Source organism: Hemiscyllium ocellatum, chromosome 25 (assembly GCF_020745735.1).
Source record: "Hemiscyllium ocellatum isolate sHemOce1 chromosome 25, sHemOce1.pat.X.cur, whole genome shotgun sequence".
Taxonomy (NCBI): Eukaryota; Metazoa; Chordata; class Chondrichthyes; order Orectolobiformes; family Hemiscylliidae; genus Hemiscyllium; species Hemiscyllium ocellatum.
In genome coordinates, this window is record NC_083425.1 from 1983105 (window position 1) to 2009911 (window position 26807).

At 43.9% G+C, this 26807-nt stretch overlaps 1 protein-coding gene across 5 annotated transcripts in view; it reads left to right on the forward strand.

Annotated features, from left to right (window-relative positions):
- abcc3 (ATP-binding cassette, sub-family C (CFTR/MRP), member 3) overlaps nucleotides 1–26807 on the forward strand; it is a 149636-nt gene that overhangs the window by 93451 nt on the left and 29378 nt on the right. For 2 of the 5 annotated variants that reach the window (XM_060844663.1, XM_060844662.1), the window contains exons 14-23: nucleotides 360–447; nucleotides 879–945; nucleotides 3075–3201; nucleotides 4301–4477; nucleotides 4561–4728; nucleotides 11326–11509; nucleotides 15010–15115; nucleotides 22955–23108; nucleotides 24920–25127; nucleotides 25623–25933. In XM_060844663.1, the coding sequence (XP_060700646.1) occupies nucleotides 360–447; nucleotides 879–945; nucleotides 3075–3201; nucleotides 4301–4477; nucleotides 4561–4728; nucleotides 11326–11509; nucleotides 15010–15115; nucleotides 22955–23108; nucleotides 24920–25127; nucleotides 25623–25933 (1590 nt within the window). Of the gene's footprint in view, nucleotides 1–359; nucleotides 448–878; nucleotides 946–3074; nucleotides 3202–4300; nucleotides 4478–4560; nucleotides 4729–11325; nucleotides 11510–15009; nucleotides 15116–22954; nucleotides 23109–24919; nucleotides 25128–25622; nucleotides 25934–26807 lie in introns of those variants that run through there. The other 3 variants (XM_060844664.1, XM_060844661.1, XM_060844665.1) reach the window with 3 other exon arrangements.

The following is a 26807-nucleotide window of genomic DNA, read 5'->3' on the forward strand; positions in this document are numbered from 1 at the left end:
TAAGAATTTTAATATAAATTTGACATAAAGTGATAAAGCAAAAAAAATAACTATCTGGCCAGTCCATCCAGTACATTCAGTCACATCCTCTGTCCTCGGACTGAATTCTCCAAGGTAAGAGAGAACTGGCGGGGCGGGGGGAGCTTTGTTTTCTGAAAGCAGTTGACACGAACATCAAATCCCCTCAAAGGACTGTGGGTGACTGCTGATTTGGTGTTTTGTTCAAAGGCTGATGTTTCTCCAGAAATATAGAAGATGTCCTTTTATTTAAATTATCTAATTGTGAATTTCCTCTTTTTCTGTCTCTGCATTTAGCCCTTGCTGGGGTTTGCATCCATTGTACTCTCTTTCTTTCTCAGGCCACTGTTTCACTGAAGCGATTGCAGAACTTCCTGAGTCATGATGAATTGGATCCCACAAATGTTGAGAGACAAAAAATTGCAACAGGTAATTGTCCTCTGTCTGAACCTGTTTTGCATTAATCTCAATATTTTGAAATATTGCAGTGTTTTGCGTAATCACACCCCTTTTCTCTTGTGATTTCTCTCCTCTTTTAGTCATTTTCTTCCTTCATTACTCTCTTTTAATATATTTACTTCCAAAACCCTTTTCCTCTATTTTTATCACCCATTTCTCTTTCCCTGTCTCTCTCCCTTTCTTTCTTTCTCATTTTTTCTGTCTTTCCACCTCTGGCTCTCTGTTCCACCCCCCCCCGCACGCTCTCGCTCTCTGTCCCTCCCCCTCTTGCACGCTCCTGCTATCATGCGCTCTCGCTCTCTGTCTCTCCCGCGCCGTTTGTGTCTCTCAATTACATCCTTTCCTCCTGTGTCTTCCCTTCTGACACTGTCTATCTCTAACTTTTCTCTTCTGTTTTGTAGGACATGCTATCACCATGCTGAACGGAACCTTCAGCTGGGGAAAGACTGATCCTGTTGTTCTCGATGGGTAAGCATGTTTCAAGTTGTGATCTTGCACTTCAAAGGTTTAACAGTAAAACCTTAAAGTACTTCCACTGGGATAAGGTGGAAACCAGATTCTGGATGGATTGGTGAGGGAGACACTGGGGACAAGCACTTTGCCGAGGGCTCTGAGTACTGTATGGCATTCCAGGCATTGACTGAGAGTTGGGATGGGGATGCTGATGCTGAGCGTGAGGCTTCCTCCCTGTGGTCCCTGTTTCCAAGTGCTGCAGGCCTGTTGGGCCACAGTTTCACCCACTCAGTTATGGCTTCATGTACTCTCCAAGACAACTTCAATCCAATATTTCTGAAGAGTGATATTTTGCTGAAACTTCTCATCTTGCACTCATCTGGCTAAATGCAAGGATGCTGAATTTCAAACTATCACGTCAGTTTATATTACGAAGGTAAAGAGGGCTGATTGATTGACAAGTTGACTCTATTGGCCAAGTCATTGCCTTGGACGCAGCAGTGAGGGAACAAAAGGTTCCCCAAGCTCCCAGGTAATTCAAAAATGGCTTAAGGTTAGACACAAGAGGCAAGGGATGGATTGTGTTTGATTGGTGAAGGTCCATCTCACATCTGGACTTATTCTCACCAATTTCTCCCTCCTCTTGAGTGTACTCCTCTGCTTCAAATATTCAAGCATTCGTACTCCTTCCCTCCTCCCTGCATTAAGCTTCATTACAACCTTCCTGATTGTGAAGAACTAAACAAGAAATTGCCAAACAATGAAAAGCAAAAATCTGTTGAATTCATTTCCCTCCTTCTGTTGAGTGTGTGCAATGTTAATGTTGTTGCTGTGGGTAAATGGGCAACGAGAGACAGTCATAAAACTCATGAGCAGGATCAAACCATTCAGGCCTTCTGCTTGTTGTTTCAATTGCTCTTCCCTGTCTGCCCATGACTGTAATTCCCATTCCTATTAAACTCAGTCTGAGTCGGCCTTGGATAGATTCAATGATCCTGCTTCTACAGTGCACCAAGGAAGCAAATTCCACAAACTAATTACTCTGTGAGGAAAGAAAAAATTCTCCATATCTATCTTGAAAAGGAAGACATTTTATTTAAGTGTTCCCAGTTCTGCTCTACTTCAGGATGAGGAAACATCCTTTGACTATCCACCTTGTCATTGCCCCAAGATCTTGTATGTTTCAATAAAGTCACATCTCAGTTTTCTGGGCTCCACTGAATACAGGCCAAGTGTGTTCAGTCTCTTCTCAAATGCTTCAGTCCAGGAACAAGCCAGGTTAGCCTTCTCTGACTGCTTCTAATGCAATTATATATTTGTTTTCAAAGAAAGAACAACTGAATTTGAGCACATTTTAGCCTGTGGCAGTGCAGTGATCCACAAACACTGACACTTTGGCACACTTCAGTAGGAATGTCTGATAGGAACATGCTCCAAATTCTGCAATTAGACTTGAAGCTCTGACCCTGAGGTGCAAGTAAAAGACAGAGTTAACCTAACTCACCCTTGCTCAGAGTTCCCTGAGAGATTCCTTTCCTCTGTCAGTCCCTTAATTGAAACCTTGAGTTTAAATCCTGTTGTGTTGCTTCCTGACTGACCAATAGATCTAGGTAAAAACAATGACTGCAGATGCTGGAAACCAGATTCTGGATCAGTGGTGCTGGAAGAGCACAGCAGTTTAGGCAGCATCCAAGGAGCAGCGACATCGACGTTTCGGGCAAAAGCCCTTCATCAGGAATAAAGGCAGAGAGTCTGAAGCGTGGAGAGATAAGCTAGAGGAGGGTGGGGGTGGGGAGAGAGTAGCATAGAGTACAATGCGTGAGTGGGGGAGGGGATGAAGGTGATTGGTTGGTGGGGGGGGGGGGGGGGGGGGGGGGGGGGGGAGTAGAGTAGAGTGGATACATGGAAAAGAAGATAGACCGGTAGGACAAGTCATGGGGACAGTGCTGAGCTGGAAGTTTGGAACTAGGGTGAGGTGGGGGAAGGGGAAATGAGGAAACTGTTGAAGTCCACATTGATGCCCTGGGGTTGAAGTCTCTCTTGCTGCGGTGATCCAGCTACCTGGGTCTCTGTGCTGCCTTGGAACTTCTGATTCTAAAAGTGAAACCTGCAAATTGTCCTTTTTTCTTGTTTGTTTAATCCAGGATCAGTCTGATGGTGCCACAGGGCTCCCTGGTGGCAGTGGTTGGTCATGTTGGATGTGGTAAATCCTCACTCATCTCTGCTCTTCTGGGAGAAATGGAGAAGCTGGAGGGCAGCGTGGCAATCCATGTGAGTACCCCCACTCTCTGACTCATTCCTCGGGGCAGGTGGACGTCTATAGTTAAAATCGCAGTCAGGCACTCATGGGCACAGCTCTGTGTAATGTTGATGGATCAACTCCAGTAAGAAGTGATGGATTAAATATCTGAAGAAGTGGTAATGCAATTACTAATGGGGCAAATAAAGGGAATGAGGAAGGCTAATGATATGTTGGTCTTTACCACAAGAGGATTTGAGGACAGGAGTAACAAAGTCTTGCTTCAGTTGGTTAGACCACACACGTTTAAACCTCAAGAAGGATATTTCTGCTGTACAGTGAGTGCGAAGAAAGTTCATCAGATTTGTCCTGGGGCTGCTAAAACTGTTTTATGAGGAGAGACCGGGGAAACTGTATTCTCTACACTTTCAAGAAATGGGAGATGATCTCAATGAAACTTATAAAGTAGTTAATTGCCGAGACAGGGTGGATCCAGTGAAGCTGATTGAGAAGTCTAAAACCAGAGGCTCAACTTCAAGGTGAGAGTGATGCCACTTGGGATCAAAATGAGGAGAATATATTTTCAGTTTGAGGATTATGAATATTTGGAAGGTCCCAGAGAGTGTGAAAGCTGAGCCTTTGGGTCTGTTTAAGGTAGAGATTGGTATTCAGAAATCTGTCAAAGGAATTTGGAAAGTGTGGAGTAAATGCATTAAAGTAAATGATCAGCCATGGTTGGATTGCATGGTGAAACAGATTTGATGGACTGAATGGCCTACTGCTCCTCGATTCTTGATTGATGAGTCTAGAGCAGCTTTCAGTGACAATGATGAGTTAACAGCAGCAAAAATGGGGGCAGCGATTCTGATCCAAAATCAGCGAGTCACATATGTTTGGAGCTGATGCACTGAGCTTTTTGGCATGTTCTTATTTATTACAACATAAGGATGGTACGAAATAGTGAATGCATCTAGCTGTTTCTGCTTAAATTCTGAATACTTCAGATGTAAGTGGCTACCATCAAATAGATAATGGTTTTGGGTGATAATGTGAGTGTAATTTTAAAAATGAAAGGTTCGTTTGTGAAGACTGCAGTTATTCATACATAAGTATTTTCCTTTTAACTGGCAGGGATCTGTTGCCTACGTTCCTCAGCAGGCCTGGATTCGGAATGCCTCCTTGAAAGACAACATTATCTTTGGGGAGCTCCTTAGTGAACAGAAATACCAACAGGTTCTGGAAGCCTGTGCACTCATCACTGACCTGAATGTACTTCCTGGAGGAGACCAGACTGAGATTGGTGAAAAAGTAAGTGTCTCCACTCACATCTACCTTCTCCATCAGTCTCTGAACTAGGGCTTTACACTGACTATCCAATGCTCCTTTTACAGGGAATAAATCTGTCCGGAGGGCAGAAACAGCGGGTGAGTCTGGCACGAGCTGTGTACAGCGACATGGATGTGTACCTCCTGGATGACCCCCTTTCGGCTGTGGATGCCCATGTGGCGAAACACATTTTCGATAAAGTCATCGGCCCAGAAGGAGTGTTGAAGGGAAAGGTAAAATATCTTTCACCAACCCTGCGTACTCACATGGTAAAATATCTTTCACCAACCCTGCGTACTCACATGGTAAAATATCTTTCACCAACCCTGCGTACTCACATGGTAAAATATCTTTCACCAACCCTGCGTACTCACATGGTAAAATATCTTTCACCAACCCTGCGTACTCACATGGTAAAATATCTTTCACCAACCCTGCGTACTCACATGGTAAAATATCTTTCACCAACCCTGCGTAGTCACATGGTAAATGACTCTTCTCTCGAATCAACAGAGTCTATACAGTTAGGAAGGAACTACAGGAGTCCCCTGTGGCCATTCTCCTGCAAACAGCTTTTGATGCTGCTGTGTGGGGAAATGGACTCTCAGGAAAGCAGCAAAGCCAAATTCATTGCACCTCTGCAACAGAGGAGAGAAGGAATACGTGTTAGGAAAGCAATAGTAATAGTGGAAGGACTTCCATTGCTGCAAAGGAGACTCCAGGATGATCTGTTGCCTCCTGGGTGCCAAGGCCAAGGATGTCTTGGAGCAGATGTAGGACGTTCTGGAGTCCCAACTCTCTCCGAACCAGAACCAGTCCCAAAAGCCCAACATTCTGAAATCCTCCCTCCTTGCACCGCTACACACACACACACACACACACACACACGCCACCCCAGCCACTGATACATCTGTGGCACTGGTAGTAATCCTGAGATTGCTTTTAAGGCCCTACTTTTCAAACTTGGTCCCTAGCTTCTTATATTTAGGGCAAAACCAGGACTGATGACCCCAGGGGAATATTTGCTGGAATGGTTAGGAGCCTTTAAACTAAAATAGCAGGGGGAATGGGACCCGATGCGGAGAGAGGAAATAAGGGCAAAAGACAGTTTGAAATGTAAGAAAAGTGATAGAGAATTGAAGGGCAATTATCAAACAGAACTGCAGTCCAAAATAATGTGAATGGGTCTCGAATGTTAAAGAGACACTTATTACGACCTTGTGTCTCAATGCACAGAGCATTCATGAAGTGGATGAATTAATTATGCAGATTTAAACAAATACGATATAATTAGGATCACGGGAATGTGGCTAGGAAAAGGGAACTGAAAATCCAGTTTCATTCAGATTTTTGGAAGGACAGACAAAAAAGGAGATAGGGAATCTTGCTAGTCAAAGAGGAATTTAACGTAGTGAGGAAGACTCATTCAGGAAACTGCTGGGATTGAAAGCAGAGAAATCCCCAGGGCCTGATCATTTCTGAGCTCTGAGAAAGAGTCATCTAGACTCCAAATGTTAGCTAGCTTAGTGTCCAAATGCTGGAAATCGCAGCAGGTCAGCCAGCATCCATGTCGTTTTCAGTACAGATTCCAGCATCTGCAGTCATTTGCTCCTGATCATTTCTATCCCAGAGTACTTAAGTGGCCCTAGAAGAGTGTGCATTTTGGTGGTCATCTACCATGATTCTGTAGCCTCTGAAACAGTTCCTATGGATTGGAGCGTAGCTAATGTAACTTCTCTAATTTAAGAACTCTGGTGAATGAAATCTGGACGAGTAAAGCTTAGAAACCCCAAGTGACAGAAAACAATATTGGAGTTGTATACTGAGCCTCAACCTTTTAGTGCTAATGCTGAGGAAGGCATTAAACAGGAAATTAGAATACAAACACTACAGGAATATCTATAATATTATGGGTCACTTTAATCTGCATGTAGATTGGGCAAATCAAATTAGTAACAAAGCTGTAGAAGAGGATTTCAGGAGTGTATATAGGATGGATTTCTGGATCAAAGCAATGAGAAACCAACTTTGGAACAGGCCATCTTAGTGCTGTGTAATGAGAGAAATACTTGGCAAACTAGCTGTGCAAGGCCCCTTGGGAATAGCAACTAGAAGACAGTGAGGATTGCAGATGCTGGAGAGTCAGTCAAAGTGTAGTGCTGGAAAAGCACAGCAGGTCAAGCAGCATCCGAGGGGCAGGAGAATCAATGTTTCGGGCATAAGCGCTTCATCAGGAAGGGCTGTTTCCTTGTGAACAGTGACCATAATATGATAAAATTCTTCAGTTAGCTGGAAAGTGATACTGTTGATTCGGAGACTGAATCGAAATAAAGGAACTGGTGGTATGAGGTGTGAGTTGATTCTGATTGGGGATGTAGCTTAAATGGATAACTGTTGAAAGATAATAGCGAACGTTTAAAGAGAGCATGGATGAACTGCAACAATTGTTCATTCCTGTCTGGTGCATACGTAATACCGAAAAGGGTGGCTGGCTCTGGTTAACAAGGAACATTAGAAATAGTATTAGATTGAAGGAAGGGGCATACAAATTGTCTAAAGCAAACAGCAGACCTGAGGAGAGGGAGCAGTTTGGATTTCAGCAAAGGAAGACGGAGGGATTAAAGAGTGAAAAATAGTGTGAACGTGTGCAGGGAACATACAAGCTGATCGTAAAAACAAACCTGTATAGATTTGTGAAGAGCAAAAGATGAATGAAGACAAATGTAGGTCCTTTCACAGTCAGAAATGGAACAAGTAATGGCAAACCAATTAAATACATACTATGGTTCTGCCTTCACAAAGGAAGACATAAATAACATCCCAAAAATGTTAGGGAGCACAGGGTCTCGTGAAAGGTAGGAACTGAAGGAAATCAATACCATTCAGGAGATTGGTGGGATTGAAGGCAGATAAATCCCTAGGGCCTGATTGTTTGAGCTCTGATAAAGAGTCATCTAGACTCAAATATTTAGCTTGCTTACTCGGTAGATGCTGCCTGACCCACTGTGATTTCCAGTATTTGCTGTTTTCTGGACAGATTCCAGCCTCTGCTGTAATGTGCTTCTGGTCATTTCTATCCCAGAGTACTTGAGGAAGTGGCCCTGGAAAGAGTTTACGTTTTGGTGGTCATCTGCTAAGATTCTGTAGCCTCTGTTACAGTTCCTATGGATTGGAGGGTAGCTAATGTAACCTCTGTACTTTCACAGGGAGGTAGAGAGAAAAAGGGAATTCTAACTGGTCAGTCTGATATCAGAAGTTGGGGAAATGCGAGAGTCCATTATAAAAGATTTAATAACCGAGCACTTGGAAAACAGTGACAAGATCAGACAGTCAGCATGGATATACAAAAGGGAAATCACACTTGAGAAATCTATTGGAATTTTTCAAGGATGTGAAACTAGTAGGCTTTGATAAGGGAGAGCCAGTGGGTGTGGTTTAGTTGAACTTTCAGAAGGTTTTCAGTAGGGTCTCAGAAGAGATTGCTATTTAAAATGTAAGCACATGGCATTGGGGTGGAGTAGTGACATGGATAGAAACTGGTTGGCAGACAAAGCAAAGAGCAAGGGTAGCTGGCTCTTTTTCTGAGTAACGGGTAGTAAGTGACTTGTGGGGTACCGCATGGATGAGTGCCAGGACCTCAGCTATTCACAATAATTAATCATTTCGATGGTGGAACAAAATGTAATATCTCCAAGTTTGCAGATGACACAAAGCTGGGTGGGAGGGTGAGCTGTGAGGAGGATCCAGAGACATTGCAATGGGATTTGGACAAACTAAGTGGGCAGATGATGCATGATGTGGATAAATCTGAGGTTATCCATTTTGGAAGCCAAAACAGGAAGGCAGATTATGATCTGAATGGTGATAAATTGGGAAAAGAGGAGGCTAACAGAACCTGGATGTTCTCGTATACCGGTCACTGAGGTAAGCAATGCAGGTACGGCAGGTGGTGAAGGCAGTAAACTGCATGTGGACCACCCTAGTGAGGATTCACGTACAGGAGAGGGATTTCTTCATGCAGCTGTACAGGGCCCTGCTGACACTGCTCGGGGAGTAGTCCGTGCAGTTTTGGCCTCTTTATTTGAGGAAGGATATTCCAGTTATGGAGGGAAAAGAACAAAGCTTTCCCAAGCTACTTCATGGGATGGCAGTCTGGATCAGTTGGGACGAGAGAAGGGAAACTCCCATCCTTACCTGGTCTACCTACATGTGACTCCAAACCCACAGCAATGTGATTGATTCTGGGTAGTTATGGATGGGCAATAAAATGGTGGCCGAACCAGCAATACCACATCTTCAAATAAATAAAAACTTCACTGGAGTTTGGAAGAATGAGAGGCATCTCTTATAAACTTATAAAGTTTGAACAGGAGGAGACAGGATACACACAGGATGGATGTTCCCAATGACCAGAGAGTCCAGAATTAGCTGTTAAGATATGAGAATACGGATTAGGTCATTTTGGACTAAGATCTGAAATGGCTGCACCCAGAGAGGGGAATTCACTCCCACTAAAAGAGGCTGCGATTAAAGCATTGAATGTTTGAAACTAAGATGTAGTTTTTAGGGCTAAAGGAATCAAATGGTATGGTTTCCTTTTGAGAAAGCAGGAACAGCAGGATGAGTTGGATGATCAGCCATGATTACATTGAATGGTGGAGCAGGCTCAAAGAGTCCATTGGCCGCCTCCTGCTCCTGTCTTTCATGTTTCTATAATTTACACCGTGAGTGACCTTTACCCTGAATAAACAATGATCAAATCTAACTGAATGGTGCAGTCAGCAACGCAGCTGAATGTATTACTCTGTTAGGTTATATGACTTGATATGGAAATGCAGAATATCTCTGTGGTGACATATTTGAGTTAATATTTGTGTTTTCGGAGATCCAAGATGGCAGCGACTCAGCAAGTCTGAGTTTACAGAGCTCTTCCCAAAACCTGGGTAAAGTGAGTTACTCACTCCCACCACACTTACCAAACCACCCAAAAACATTTTCTAACCTTAATTAGCTGTTTACTATTATATTTAAGCAGTTTAATATTAAGTGGATAATGAGTAAACGAAAGGGATCCCGCAGCTCTCAGAAAACAAAGACCCCTCCCCCACCCTCCTCTCCTCCTCCGGCTGCAGCTGATGTAAAAACAGGCCTTGTAGAGATGATTGCCAGGCTGGAAACGACACTCGTCAATTTCATTGCAGAATCCCGACAGAGATGGAATGCATTCGAAGAAAAGCTGCAGAAACACAGCCAGGCTCTCGAGGAATTACAGGGCCGAGTGGAGGGGGCGGAGCTAAAGGCCACGACCTCCGAGGCTGCAGCACAAACAGCTGCAGAACAGGTACGAGCTCTGGAGCAGAGAGTCCGGGCCTTTGAAATCTACATGGATGACCTGGATAATAGAAATCGGAGAAAGAATATCCGTCTTCTGGGCCTCCCTGAACAAGAAGAGAAGGGACAGTTAGCAGCATTTCTGGAGCGATGGCTGCCCCAGCTTTTAAACCTGGGGGCTGAAACTGACCAGGTAAGGGTGGAGTGGGCCTACCGGGTCGCAGTACACGGATCTGGCCCAAACCAGCGCCCACGCCCGGTCCTGTTCCGGCTGCAGAGTTATAGGGAGAGGCAGATACTCCTGGATACCTCCAGAAATCTTGGAAAGGATCCTAAAGCCATGATCCATGAAGGATCCAAGATTATGTTATTTCAGGACTTCTCCCCGGCTTTGGCATGAAGGAGGAAGGCGTTTGATGAGGTGAAGAAATGTCTAAGGAACTTAAATATTCAATACACCTTACGCTACCCAGCGACGTTACGCTTTACCCACGAAGGATCCGAGTATAATTTTAGATCACCAGAAGAGGCTAAGGAACTTTTAGACTCGTTTAAATAAATCGTAAGAGACAATTTATGTTGGCTTGCCTCTTCCACACTCCGTGGGGAGAAGTGGATACTTTACTCTACTTTACTTTTGCTTCTGGGAGCAGGGTTGTCTTCCCTTGCTATTTTATGTTATTATACTTAACTGTAATCTGTTGGAGTTGTAATTTTATAGTTATGTGTGTTTGTACATGGCATTGATGCTATCAGATATACTCAGGTATGGGTGGGGAGGGGTGGGGGTGGGGCGCTCACTGTTAACTCTAGCTCGGTATTATATCTAAATCCTATTAAGGAGCACCCGGGTCAAGGGTGGGACACTGTTTGGGAGAGGATATGGTGGACCTTTAGAAAGGAAGTAAGGCCCCCTGAGAACAAGGGGGAGGATCTCCATTCAAACATGTTTTTTTTTGTTCTTATTGTTTGGAAATAGTTTCCTTTTTATTATACTGTTATGAGTGTATTAGAGAACATTTTCTCTTGTTTGAAGGATGTAAGTGACTCAACTATACACTCTGGATAATTGTGGATTAGATTAGTAGTTAACTGAGTTTCATTGTTTTTCTTTCTTCTTTAGTATCATTCCTTTGAATTTCGATGATTATATATTTAAGATCTATTTTTATATTAATGTTTGTGCTTGAAAGTTCTGTTTATTTTTGTAAATCTGTCAAAATATTAAATTTCTAATAAAAATATCTTTAAAAAAAAAATATTTGTGTTTTCTGAAACTGGTTCTTGATGAAACCAGTGAATAAATGAATTTGAAGGCCAGGGCGGAAACTGGTGATCATGTTGAATATTTGTTTGCTTAGGCCATCATGATTCCCTCCCTTCCGTTCCCGCTGTCGTGAGAGTGAGGACTGGGTACTGAATAGTTTTATCTGCTCTCTTCACAGTGTGATTTGTGCTGCAGCCTTTGACCTCTTGTTGGTTTTATTTTGCCTTTGCAGACTCGAGTACTTGTGACACACGGGATCAGCTTCCTGCCTCAAGTGGATCAGATTGTGGTGTTGGTGAATGGCAGAATCTCCGAGATGGGATCATATCAGGAGCTGCAGAACCAGAACGGAGCCTTTGCAGAATTCCTACGAAACTACGCCCAGCGAGATGACTTGGAGGAAGATGAGCCAACAGGTAGGAGGATTTTAGGGCTGAGGGCAGAGGCCCAAGGTAATTGGAAAACTGTCACATGACTATTAGGCGCTAACACCTACAGCATTTTAACAAAGCATTAACTGGTGTGTTGTTTTTGAAGGCGATGGAATGAGTCCAGGAAGCTGTCAATCAAAATAAATGCAGAATTCTCGGTTTCTTCGAGAGAAGAATAGATTACCCAACACAAGGAAATTGTGCTGAAACTTCTTAAAATATTTAGTTAGATCTCATTCTGCTTTTAGGGTGCAGGGAATAACAGAACAACTGCGATTATTCTCTGCTGTAGAGAAGATTAAAGGAGATTTGATAGAGATATTCGAAATTGTATAGTGCTTTTGATAAAGGAAGTAAAACTAAACTGTTCTCGGTGATTTGAAATGTTGGTAACCAAGACCGCGGAGAAAATCTCGGGGAAAGTTGAGAATATTTATTCCACATGAACCTTGAGGACAGTGCCTCAGAGGGCAATGGTGCATATTCAGCAGGAACTATCAAAAGGGGAACTTGGATGAATGCTTAAAAGGGAAGATACTGTCAGGCTATGGGAAAAATTCAGTTGGGTCTAATCAGATCTTGCAAAGCCATAGGAGAAGATTTCTGTACTGAATAGTCTCCTGCACTGTAACATTCAAGCATTAAAAGGGTAAGAGAAAGAAAGGGGAGAGGAGGGGGAAGCACAATTGATCCAAAGGATGAATAACCCAGAGTTTGTGAAGCACAGAGGGTGGGGCTGGTGTATGCCAGTTCCACCTTACCATGCAGTGTTATTGAGAGCAGACAGACAGACAGCAAGCATGCTGAATTCCAGCTCTTGCAGGTTATAACATGTTCACTTTTGTACCTTTTTTCTTTTTTCCCTCTAATCTCTCCAAAACTCATGCTGCAGACAATCTTCCAGATGGTAAGTTTGTGACTGTGAAACTCATAGAACATAGAACGTTACAGCACAGGACAGGCCCTTCAACCCTCAATGTTGCGCCTACCTGTGGAACCAATCTGAAGCCTACGCTATTCCATTCTCATCCTATGCCTATCCAATGAATATTTAAATGCTCTTAAAGTTGGCGCGTCTCTATATTGCAGGCAGTGTGATCCACGCCCCTTCTACTCTGAGTAAAGAAACTACCTTTAACATCTGTCCTATATCTATCACCCCTCAATTTAAAGCTATGTCCCCTCCTGCTAGCCATCACCATTTGAGGAAAAAGGCTCTCACTGTCCACCCTATCTAACCCTCTGATTTATCTTATATGTCTCAATTAAGTCACCTCTCAACCTCCTGCTCTCTAATGAAAACAGTCTCAAGTCCCTCGGCCTTTCCTCATAAGACTTTCCCTCCATACCAGGCAACATCCTGGTAAATCTACTCTGAACTCTTTTTCCAAAGCTTCCACATTCCTTCTATAATGCGGTGATCGGATATGCAGTACTCCAAACGTGGCCGCACCAGAGTTTTGTACAGCTGCAATATGACCTCACGGATTCAAAAACTCAATCCCTCTACCAATAAAAGCTAACACTTCATATGCCTTCTTAATAACCTTATCAACCTGGGTGACAATTTTCAGCGATCTATGTACATGGACACAGAGATCTCTCTGTTCATCTACAGTACCAAGAATCTTACCATTAGCCCAGAACTCTTTTTATTTCTGTTGCTCTTCCAAAGTGAATCACCTCACACTTTTTCGCATTAAACTCCATTTGCTACCTCTCAGCTCAGCCCAGCTCTGCAGCTTATCTATGTCCCTCTAACCTGCAACATCCTTTGTCACTAGCCTCAATTCTACCAACCTTAGTGTCATCTGCAAATTTACTAACCTATACTTCTATGCCCTCACTAGGTCATTTATAAAAATAACAAACAGCGGCCCCAAAACAGATCCTTACGGTACATCACTAGTAACTGAACTCCAGGATGAACATTTCCCATCAACCACCACCCTCTGTCTTCTTCCAGCTAGCCAATCTCTGATCCAAATGCTAAATCACCCTCAATCCCATGCCTCCACATTTTGTGCAATAGCCTCCTGTGGGGAACCTTGTCAAATGCCTTACTGAAATCCATATACACTACATCAACTACTTTGCCCTCATCCACCATCTCACAGAACTCCAGGTTTGTGAGGTATGACCTACCCTTCATAAAACCATGTTGGCTATCCCTAATCAACTTAATCCTTCCTAAATGACTATAAGTCCTGTCTCTTACAATCCTTTCCAACGCTTTACCCACAACCGAAGTAAGGCTCATGGTCTGTAATTACCAGAGTTGTCTTACTCCCTTTCTTGAACAAGGGAACAACATTTGCTATCCTCCAGTCTTCTGGCACTGTTCCTGTAGACAATGACAACATGAAGATCCGATCCAAAGGCTTGGCAATCTCCTCCCTGGCTTCCCAGAGAATCCTGGGATAAATCCCATCCGGCCCAGGGGACTTATCTATTTTCACACTTGCCCAGAATTGCTAACACCCCCTTGTAGTCTAGTTGCCTGTATTGCAGTATCCTTCGCAACAACATTGTCTTTTTCCAGTGTGAATACTGATGAAAAATACTCATTTAGCACTTCTCCTATCTCCTGGGACTCCAAGCACAGCTTCCCACTGCTATCTCCTACTTACGTTATTGGGCCCAGACCAGCATTCCCCCTCAATTACACAGGTGGACACATGCATGCAATGTTACAGAAACCAGACAATATAACAGACCAGTCACATAAGCACATTCTAGCTCAAGCAAGCAACTGACCGAGGTTTCTGTGCAGACTGGGTGAACTTGGTGCTGATCACTAGGCTAGATTGATCTTTGCATTGATGAACGTTCCCTCTGCGTTGGTTCAGAGAGAGCTTTTGGGCTCTGGTGCCCATTGGTAAACAAGGTCACTGTACCAAATGGTCGGTCTTGAACCCTGGCAAGTGCTGGAGTTGGAGTTAGATTCCTGATACTTGCTTTGTCTGAGATTTCCCACCAGGATTGCAAAATTAAAAAGTAAACTGTTAATCCAGAGGATAAAGAGCCAGTTATGATTAAAGAGAAACCATTCATGAAAGCCTGCCTGCTGATGACGCTGAGCATTCTTAACACCAAGGCATGAATCAGGGAATTAGCTCTATCCATCTGTCTCTCTCTTATTCTCTGTTTCTTGCTATCTGAGCTGAGTGAATGCCAGTGAAGGAGCAGTTGTTGCCAGCTGGTTCTGCAGGGAATGTTCTATGATCTGGGCCTTTTCCTGGGAATCAGGACTGTATCCTGCCCCATACAGTCTAAGTTTAGCTCCCAATAAAATTGTTTATGAAATCAGTTCTGTCATTCGTTTGGAATCGGCTGGCCAGCCAACAGCAAAGTGCTCTGCAGCAGGACTTTCCATGGCCATTGTTCCAGGCTTCTGGGTGGGTTCTGTTTTGAGTGTAACCCTCACACAGACCAGCATGGTCTAACTCTGGATTGTTATGAAGTCCTTTCTTGTTGTTTCTCAGTACTCGATGAAGAGGAGGAATTTCTTGGGGAGGATACCCTCAGTAACCACATTGATTTGGGTGACAATGAGCCCCCAGCAGCAGAGGCACGGAAACAGTTCATGAGGTACGTGCACAGTTCTGTTATCATTTTATCCATTAACCCAGAGCCGCACAGATCAGTGATGTCTGGAGGTTCTTAAAGCTTGTTCCAGAGCTCCCACAGGTGGCTTACTTGCTGCAAGATCTGTCGGTATGGTGCTCAGACACACACAGGCAGGGTGATCCCAGGTCTGATGTGTTCTGTGTTAAATGAGTTAACCTTAGCCAGCAGGAGCTCCAACAAGAAAAGCAATGTCCAGTTATTGGGATGTGCAGCAGTAAGTCTGCTATTCCTGACCTCTTCACTAACTCTGATCAGCAGTGTATGATAGTGTAATGACAGAGTTGGATCAGTAACTCAGCTATAAGTTCAGATCTATATATTGTAAGCTTTGAAGTTGGTTTCAGTGAGTCTGGTCATTTTACTATATGGTAGTCTCTCCACTTCTCCAGGTCACTTTCCTCATTTAAAACACTCATTAATATTTACCTCTTTGACCAAGCTTTTGGTCACCTGACCAAATGTCTCCTCCTGTGGCTTGGGGACATACTTGGTTTTGTAATGCTCTTGGGAAATATGTTTTACACAATACTATTTATAAATTGTAATCACTGCAAACGATGTGGGGATCATTGAGAAGGTAGGAATTTGCAGTCTATCCCGACAAAGATAGTGGTGAGCTGTATTATTTATTTTCTTCCCTTATGGGATGGGAGCATCACTGACAGCATTTATTGTCCATCCCCATCTTTCCTTGACAACTGCCCAATGAAGAAGCAGCACTTTGAAAGCTAGTGCATCTAAATAAACCTGCTGGACTATAACCTGGCGTTGTGATTTTTAACTTTTTTCCTTGAATGTCACACTCAGTCAATTCAGGGGTCAGTTCAGAGTTTACGACATTGCTGTGGGTCTGGAGTCACTTGTAGGTCAGATTGAGTAAGGACGTCAGTTTCCTTCCTTAAAGGATGTCCGTGAACCCAGTGAGTTTTTATCACATTCGATGATTGTTTTGTAATCACAGAATGCTGGAGAAAGTCAGCAAGTCTGGCAGCATCTGTGGAGAGAGAACAGAGTTAACATTGAGACTGAGACTGGTATGTCTCTTTTTCAGAATATAGTTTGATGGTTACTATCACCAATTTGTTTTTAATTTAAATTCAAATTTCACCCGATACAAGTCAGTTTAAGAATCAATCATTTTGATTTGGAATTGGAATCACAAAGAGCCAGACTGGGTACGGACAATTAAGGCAGTTAGTTTTAGGTCAATTAAAAATTTCCACACATTTGAATTCTATTCTCTGGGACTTGTTGACTGTTTTGTAGCCTCTGTACATCATGCACGTAACCAAAGGCCTCCAATCTTAGACCTGATATGTTCTCAGACGAACGGAGGAATCTGTCTTGATTGAGAACATATTAAAGACTGAAATACATTGGGCTGTAGTCGGACTGGCTCAGGGCTTTGGAGATTGTATTGATTTTTCACCCTGCCCAATACTAGGAGGGAACCTTGTCCATGAGATAGACAGCTGTCAAAGCCAGAAAAGGAGATATTTTCTAATAAACCTATTCAGAGATGTTGTTACACACCTCTGGAGCAGTCTGGCTTGAACCCAGGCCTCCTGGGTCAGATGTTGGGACACTACCACTGCACCACAAGAGGCCCCACAGCCAGGAAACGATAGGTGTTTCCCAACTCTGATCAGCTGGAGGGAATCTGGAGTTAAAAGAAAGTACTTCAGTCTCTAAAACTTACAAAGTAATTTACAGCCAAATTCTGCTCGTCAACCTGCTGTTAAAGGAAGTTGAAATAAGGAAACTAAGGAGTGGTATGCTGGTTAGCCAAACATCTGTTGTTAGGAAAGTACTAAAATCTAGAATTCAAGGATAGGGTGACTGTACACTTTTATTTTTAGCTAATAACGATGTCATGCTTGACAAATGCAATTTAATTTTTTGAAGAGATGACTTAAGTGGTGGACAGGGGTTTCTGTGGATGTTATTTATATGGTCTTAGAGTCATAGAGATGTCCAGCACGGAAACAGACCCTTCGGTCCAACTCATGCATGCTGACCAGATATCCTAAGCTAATCTAGTCCTATTTGCCAGCATTTGGCCTATATCCCTCTTTAACCCTTCCTGTTCATACACCAATCCAAATGCCTCTAAAATGCTGTAATTGTACCAGCCTCCACCACTTCCTTTGGCAGCTCATTTATTACACCCACTACTCTCCACGTGTAATAGTTGCCCCTTTTTATATCTTTCTCTTCTTACCCTAAACCTAGGCCCTCTAGTTCTGGACTCCCACACTCCAGGAAAAATACCTTATCTATTTACCCTATCCATGCCCCTCATGATTTTATAAATCTCTATAAAGTCACCCCTCAGCATGCGCGCTCCAGGGAAAACAGCCCCCGCCTATTCAACCTCTCCCTGTAGCTCAAACCCTCGAATCCTGGTAACATCCTTGTAAATAGTTTCTGAACCCTTTCAAGTTTCATAACATTCTTCCAATAGGAGAGAGAGACCAGAAATGTGCACACTATTCCAAAAGTGGTCTAACCAATATACTGCATCATGACCTCCCAACTCCTGTACTCGATGCTCTGTCCAATAAAGGAAAGCATAGCAAACACCACCTTCACTATCCTAACTGCCTGTGACTCCACTTTCAAGGAACTATGAACCTGCATTCCAAGGTCTCTTTGTTCCAAAAACTCCCTAGGACTTTATCATTAAGTGTGTAAGTCCTGTCCTAATTTGCCTTTCCAAAATGCAACACCTCACATTTATCTATATTAAACTCCATCTGTCACTCCTCAGCCCATTGGCCCATCTGATCCAGATCCCATTGTGCTCTGAGGTAACCTCCTTCACTGTCCACTTCATCTCCAATTTTGTTAGTAAGTTTGCAAATGACACCAATGTTCACATCCAAATCATTTATATAAATGACAAAAAGCAATCCTCTGGTCACAGGCCTCCAGTCTGAAAGGCAACCCTCCACCACCACCACCACCCTCTGTCTTCTATCTTCAAGATAGTTCTGTATCCAAATGGCTAGTTCTCCCTGTATTCCATGAGATCTAAACTTGAGGAACCTAGTCAAACGCTTTGCTGAAGTCCAAATAGATCATGTCTACCGCTCTGCCCTTATCAATTCTCTTTGTTACTTCTCCAAAAAACTCAATCACGTTTGTGATACATAATTTCCCACGCACAAAACCATGTTTGGAAACAGGCCCTTCGGCCCAACAAGTCTGCACCGACCCGCCGAAGCGCAACCCACCCAGACCTATTACCCTATATTTACCCCTTCACCTAACACTATGGGCACTTTAGCATGGCCAATTCACCTAACCAGCACATTTTTGGATTGTGGGAGGAAACCGGAGCACCCGGGGGAAACCCACGCAGACACTGGGAGAATGTGCAAACTCCACACACACAGTCGCCTGAGGCGGGAATTGAACCCAGGTCTCAGGCGCTGTGAGGCAGCTGTGCTAACCACTGTGCCACCATGCCGCCATGTTGACTATCAACTAATCAGCGCCTGCCTTTCCAAATACATGTACATCCTTTCCCTCAGGATTCCCTCCAACTTGCCCACCGCTGATGTCAGGTTCATCAGTCGATAGTTTCCTGGCTTTTCCTTACCCCCTTAAACAGTGGCACCATGTTAGCCAACCTCCAGTCTTCAGGCAGCTCACCTGTGACTATCAATGATACAAATATCTCAGTAAGGGGCCCAGCAATCACTTCTCTAGTTTCCCACAGAGTTCTACAGTACACCTGATCAGGTCCTGGGGATTTATCCACCTTTGTGTTTTAAGACCTCCAGCACTTCCTCCTGTGTAATATGGACATGTTTCAAGATGTCACCATCTATTTTCCTACATTCTATATCTTCCATGTCCTTCTCCACAGTTAACATTGATGCAAAATACTCGTTTAGTATCTCCCCCATCTCCTGCTATTCTACACAAAGGCTGCCTTGCTGATCTGGGAGGAGCCCTATTCTCTCCCTAGTCACTCTTTTGCCCTCAATGTATTTCTAAATACCCTTTGGCAAATAGGGTTAAGGAGAATCCAAAGCTATCTCATGTCCCCTTTTTGCCCTCCCGATTTCCCTCTTAAGTATACTTCTCCTGCTTTTATAGTCTGATTCACTTGATCTCTCCTCTCTATACCTGAGTATGCTTCCTTCTTTTTCTTAACTAAATTCTCAATTTCTCTAGTCATCCAGCATTCCCTCCACCTCCCAGCCTTTCCTTTCACCCTAAAAAGAATATATTGTCTTTGGACTCTCATTATGTCATTTCTGAAGACTTCCCATTTTCCAGCCATCCCTTTACCTGCGAACATCTGCCCCCAATCAACTTTTGAAAGTTGTATTCCTGATGAAGGGCTTTTGCCCGAAATGTCAATTTTCCTGCTCCTCGGATGCTGCCTGACCTGCTGTGCTTTTCCAGCACCACTCTAATCTAGACTTTTGAAAGTTCTTGCCAAATACCTTCAAAGTTAGCCTTCTCCAATTTAAAACTTCAACTTTAGATCTGGTCTATCCTTTTCCATCACTATGGTAACTGGCCCCAAAGTGCCCCATTGACGCCTCAGTCACCTGCCCTGCTTTATTTCCCAAGAGTAGGTCAAGTTTTGCACCTTTCTCTAGTTGGTACATCCATATACTGAATCAGAAAATTTTCTTGTACACACTTAACAAATTCCTCTCCATTTAAACCCTCAACACAATGGCAGTCCCAGTCTATGTTTGGAAAGTTAAAATCCTCTACCATAACAGCCCCATTATTCTCACAGCTGAGATCTTACTGAAGATATTTTATAAAATTCCCCAAGGCAGACTGAGCTAAAGTTGAAGGTTGTGGAATTGAAAGTGAGTTAATGACTTGGTTTGGAGCCTGTCTCCTCTTTGTCATCCAGAGTGGGGATAATGAGCAGGTATGTTAATTAGCAGTGCTGGCTCACAAAGGTGTGTTGAGGCCTAACCTGTGTACTGTATTCAGGAAATGATTTTGAGAAACAGTGCCACTTCTCACTGAGATCATACACTGGAAATCAAGTCCCAGAATTGAATTTTAAAAAGTTCAGAATATTGTATCAAATTACACAGTCCCTAATTTACCCATCTGATAGAATCAAGTTTGACAGAAAGCACAGACCAGGGAGTAGTACTTCACAAAAAATTACTCTTTATTACAATTAAATAGATTCTAACCACAAGTGAATAACTTTGGACTGTTGGCATTTAACCACTAATTAAAACTCTAATCCCCTTCCATACTTGCCCTATGCACACAGACAAGTACAGGCAGGCATAAAACAAAAAACTGAGAACTGTGGATGCTAGAAATCCAAAACAAAAACAGAAATTGCTAGAAAATCTCAACAGGTCTGGTAGCATCTGCGGAGAGAAATCTGAGTTAACGTGTGGGATCCAGTGACCCTTCAGAACAGACAAAAAAACTAATGTTACAGTGGAGAGAGAACTAGCAAACTGTTCAATTCACCAGTCCCCAGGACTGGATGGGACATCCCTTTTGTTTCACAAGTCCTTCAGTTATCTGATCTCTCATCAGATTCTTTCCCTTCTTTACAGGAAGCAGAGTAGAGAGTGTGTTGCTGGAAAAGTACAGCAGGTCAGGCAGCATCCGAGGAGTAGGAAAACTGACGTTTCGGCTAAAGCCCTTTATCAGGAATGAGGCTGGGAGCATTGTGGGGGGCGGAGGTGGATTCTCCTGATGAAGGGCTTATGCCCGAAACGTCGATTCTCCTGCTCCTCTGTCGCTGCCTGACCGGCTGTGCTTTTCTAGCACGACACTCTGGGTCTCTGATCTCCAGCATCTGCTGTCCTCGTTTTCTCCTAGGAAGCACAGAGTGACTGGTTCACAAATTATGAAGTCTCTGACTTACTGGTTAAAGAGAACAGCTTCCAGCAGCTGGGAGGAGAAAGCAAATATCTGGTTTTCTTTAGCTTCAAATATTTCACTGGAGGCAGCAAGAGGGCGACACCAACTCCCTTCCCAGAGGTCCATAGGCTTCTCACTCAATCATCCACACCCACAAGCTGTTCAGCTGCCCAAGAACCAATCAGTTGTTGCTGTTAGGCTGATGACCTCCAGCATCCCTGGTCATAATGTCACAAACCAATCAGCTGCTTGTTGCTGGTTGAATCTCGCTGTGTATAGGTCCCAGTGCTGGGCCCAGTAAAGAAACAGTGTCAACAATGGCCCATGGTGGGTTTCAGTAACTTGCCTTTTAAAGGTACTGTAAATCCTGGCTCAGTCTTTTGTTGTAAAACAGTCCTTTTCCTAATTCTGTTCATAATCAAACTAAAATTAAAAAGAGTGGCCTTTACAACAGAAAGCTACTAATCCAAACTTACTGATAACCAAGATGGGTAGCATTGTAACTGGTGGTGTTGAAGCCTAAAATTACAGTGGACAAACAACCAGTGAATCAGGAGCAGGACTAGACTGTTTAGCCCCTTGCGGTCTCCTCTGTATTGGGGAGACAGGGCACCCACTCGCAGAGCGCTTCAGAGAACATCTCCGTGACACCCACACCAACCAACCCCACCACCCCGTGGCCAAACACTGCAACTCCCCCTCCCACTCTGCCGAGGTGGGTGGTCCTGGGCTTCCTCCATCGACACTCCCTCAAACCCGACACCTGGAGGAAGAACGCCTCATCTTCCTCCTCAGAACTTTTCAACCCCAGGGCATCAATGTGAACTTCACCAGTTTCCTCATTTTCTACGTTTATGGCCAATCAAATGTCTGTAGGGATGTCAAAGTGACCAGCTAATTTATGTTTCAATGTTGGATGAGGAATAAACTTATTCAGGACATGGGATGTCTCCCCCGCTTTTTAAAATAGTGCAGTGGAGTATTTTATTTCCATGTTGTTGTGGTTCTGTTCGCCGAGCTGGGAATTTGTGTTGCAGACGTTTCGTCCCCTGTCTAGGTGACATCCTCAGTGCTTGGGAGCCTCCTGTGAAGCGCTTCTGTGATGTTTCCTCCGGCATTTATAGTGATTTGAATCTGCCGCTTCCGGTTGTCAGTTCCAGCTGTCCGCTGCAGTGGCCGGTATATTGGGTCCAGGTCGACACGACCAGCTATCCTTAGTAGCCACACACTCAGATGACAAGCAACATGAATTCGAATGGGACAAGACTACTATTATAAGACAAACCAAACAGAGAACAGCCAGAGAATTCCTAGAGGCATGCACTCATCCACAGATTCAATCAATAAGCACATCGACCTGGACCCAATATACTGGCCACTGCAGCGGACAGCTGGAACTGACAATCGGAAGCGGCAGAGACAAAGCATTACAAATGCCGGAGGAAAGATCACAGAAGCGCTTCACAGGAGGCTCCCAAGCACTGAGGATGTCACCTAGACAGGGGACGAAACGTCTGCAACACAAATTCCCAGCTCGGCGAACAGAACCACAACAACGAGCACCCGAGCTACAAATCGTCTCCCAAACTATGAATTTTATTTCCATGTTTGGGAAGACAGTGATATAGTTGTCATGTCACTGGGTTAGTAATCCAAAGGTCCAGACTAATGTTCTGGAGACGGGTTCAAATCCCACCATAGCAGCTGATAATCTACAGTTTAAAGTTTACAGTTTAATCTCAATAATGCTGGCTGTTACAACTTTCACCAATATTTCTAAAGTTCTGCCTTGTTCATTAGTCATCTTTAGGGACTGAAACCCTGTAACCTTATCCAACTGAGATCTGCATTATTCCCCCTCCCTGATGAATTGAATGATGGTTCCTGGTGACATTTTCCTTCTGCTATTTGCTCTTCCTCCATCAGACAAATCAGTGTCATCTCATCAGATGGTGAGGCATCCACTTGGAAATCCACAAGGAGGCGACTGAGTGAGAAGAAGAAGGTGGTAGATACTGTTCCACAGCCAAAGAATGAACCAAAGGACCTGATCCAGGCTGAGACAGCAGAAACTGGGAGGGTACGTTCACACTTCTGTCACTCTTGCCAGCTGTGTTCACATACCACCCTCTCGCAGTGGCACTGAGGTCCCAGCACTTTCCCTGAAGTTTCCCTTTATCTGTTTACCTGTATCTTACTCTGAGACACTCACTTATTCACTGCAGGATGTAGGGATCGTTGGCAAAGTCAGCATTTATTCTTGATTCTCATTATCGTTAAGAAGGTAGGGATGAACCACCCACTGTTTTAGCAACTGAAACTTATCGGGTCATTTCCGAGAGCAGTTAAAGTCCTTGACGTTGCTGTTGGTCCAGAGTTGCACATAGGCCATACAGTGTAAGAACAGCAGATTTCCCTCCTTGTACAGGGCGTCAGATAATCATTTGGGTTTTTATGACAATCTCCCAACTTCATGAGAAGTTTTCCTTGAACTAGTATTCTATTGCTTCCAGATTTTTAAAGAACTGAATTCAAATTCTAAAAGTTTAACAAAGGCATTTTAGCCCTAGTTGTCTCTCATGCTGTGACCCACTTGGGGAAAGTGCATTTACACTCAAGTCCCTCTGCTCGCGGGTGTCACTGAAGTTGAAGATTTAATCAAAGTTCCAATTTTCATGTCTGATGAACTCAGGTGAACAAGAAACTCTGGCCAGATTTCTGTACTTCAATTCTGTCCACAAGCAAACAAAAATTGTGAAATGAGCAGCATATAATTCTATTATCCAAACTCTGATCCCTTCTTAAACACCAATAGTTACATGCAGACAGAGACACACACAGATGTTATGAGTGGAGAAAAAAGATTGGGGAAACACAGTTCAAGCCCATTCCTGATGAAGGGCTTATGCTCGAAACATCGAATTCTCTATTCCTGAGATGCTGCCTGGCCTGCTGTGCTTTGACCAGCAACACATTTTCAGCTCAATAGCACTCTCCACAGGATTCAAAGAGGCATACCTTTTTTGCTTTCTGAATCCTTCTGCTCTCAGTTGCTTCTTCCAAGTACCTTCAGTTTGTTATAGAGAGAGGGCAAATGGAATGCTCATTGTTCAGTCTTTCAGTCACTGGTTAGACGCAACAGCTTATAAGAACTGGTGGGAGAGAATAGTTAACTTTCCTCTTTACTGCAAAGAGAGAGCAGTCTGGAGGCTTCTGCCTCTGTATTGTATATACACTCTCTAACCACCTGCCCAGGAGCCAACTGGAGAATTAGCTCATGCACTGAGGACCAATTGTGGAGGCCACAAGTCTTCAGCATGAACCAATCAGCACTTTTTCCTGGGTGAAGCCTACTCTGTGCCCATCTGTAGTGCCATGGTGTCTCAGACCCTCCATTGGTGCCATGGAATTTTAAAAAATGGCTGTATCTTATCCCATTTTAGGCCACAATTCAGAGTAAAGAGAAACAAAAAGTGGTGTGCTTTACAATTACAATAGCAGCAACAGATTCACAAAGTTTCTGACACTTGGAATAGTGAATGGTGAATATAACCCAAGTGGAAGGCTCAAAGAGGAGACTGTGTCAGTAACGAGGCTGGTTCCTCCTGGGTGATGTTGCAGCACATAAACAGGCCATTCAGCCCATTTGGCCCATGCTGGTATTTATTACTTCCCATCAGCTTCTCTGTGATTTCCTATGCTTCCTGGAGATTGGCGACAAAATACCATAGAGTCTGAGTTGCACAGTGCCGTCGGGATTGAGATAATGGAGTCTGGGAGTTGCTGAACTCAGCCGTGCTGCCAGGAAATGGGTCGGGGTGAAAGTGAAGCATGTGTCTAAATAACAGCAATTGATTTAATGAGTCACTGAATCCTGTCTTTCGACGGCAGGTTAAACTGATTGTATTCTGGCAGTACCTGAAGGCAGTCGGTCCCTTCATCTCTGTTGTGATTTGTTTTCTGTACTGCTGCCAAAATGCTGCAGCCATCGGTGCCAACTTCTGGCTAAGTGACTGGACCAATGACCCCAACTTCAACAGGACCCAGCACCAAACCTATATGCGGGTAGGAGTGTATGCGGCACTCGGCTTCACACAAGGTAAGGCCCATCCTACACTTAGAAACTGAGCCAGCAGGAGGCAGCATGTTCATCAGCAACTAATAACAATTTCTGCCATGAAGCAGATGGGGCTTGAATGGTCTGTACCACTCAGGAGTTTGCATCTGTAAAAGGAATAATTCTGTCTCTCAATTACTGAAGGGGTCCAGAGGTCCTTGTGGTAATTTGGAAAAATCTGTAGATTTCAGAGCTAAATAAATTATTGAAACATTTCTACTAATTTCTTGGTGAAGCTTATGGTTTAAGTGTACACCTTCACAGAATAATAATGAAGCTGAGCTCAGATTAATCCCTTCACTGCTCACCAATCTAATTGACATTGTCAGCACTTGGGAGAAGGGACTAACTGCATGCACAGTACTGGGATGGTTGGGGTTGGACTGGTGCTGGTTGGGGAGGGGGTTGGGGATACTGTACAATGTCTCATCTATGTGCTAACCTCTGCTCTGGAACTGCATTATGTTTCCATCACAGGGATCCTAGTTCTGATCTCCTCCTTCACACTGGCACTCGGAGGCCTAGCTGCTGCTCGGCAGCTCCACACACGGCTCCTGGACAACAAGTTGCACACACCACAGGCATTCTTTGACACCACACCCATCGGACGCATCATCAATCGCTTCGGCAAGGACATTAACGTGATTGATGAAGTCATTCCCCTGACATTCCAGATGTTCCTTGCAACATTTTTCGTCTCCCTGTCCACCATGATAGTAGTAGTCGCCAGTACCCCGTGGTTTGCTCTGCTAATCGTGCCACTGGCTTTTGTGTACTTCTTCGTACAGGTACCTCCCAAAACACCTCTCCACTTTCTCCTGGACAAACTGTGGTGCAAAGGACGATGGAATGGTGCAGATGTATTCTGTCTGGAAGGGGGGAGTCTCACTGTCAGACCCTTAAAGTGTCAAGAAAATTCCAATTCGATTTAACACACCCTATTCTTAAACATAGGGAATGATTCAGCTGGATTAACATCAGTAGAGATACAGTCACCAACGCAGGGCAGTGTGGGGGATAGGGCTTGCTGAGTGACAGTGTGAGGGAGAAGGATTAATATCAGGAGAGATACAGTCACTAAAACAGGTTACTGTGGGGGAGAGGGGTTTCTGAGTGACAGTATGAGGGGGAGAGAGATTAATATCAGTAGAGATACCATCATGTACTGCTGTTCTAAAATTCCGAAACTAAGGCTGACGCTGGGGCTCCCCCTTGCCTCTTTGCTTTTCCCTTTGTGGTTCTTTGTTGGATTATTTTGTGTGGTTTGATGCAGTTAGTGTTTATGAATCAACCTGTCCATGCCAGCACTTATGCTGGTGTTAATGTCATCACTTTCCAGCTGTTGAAAGTGTGAGGCTGTGGATTAGTGCGGCTGACATTTCATGTGTTGTCTGTTGGTTTGCCACATTGAGAAGCAGCTTGGTCCAAGGGTCATGTGTACTCCAGACTGGCTTTCTGCTTGACAGTAATCACCACCATATTCTCTGCCCACAAGTTATTGTCAGACAGAAGTGCTCCAGAACTCAGGCTCACCAGCAATCACCATGTGAGTGATCTTTAGCATGGCTCCACCCTCAGAGATTGTGGATTGGAGAATTTGTGAGTTTTGTGACACTGTCCCATATCCACACTCCCTTTGTCACAAATCCTATTTGGCAGGTC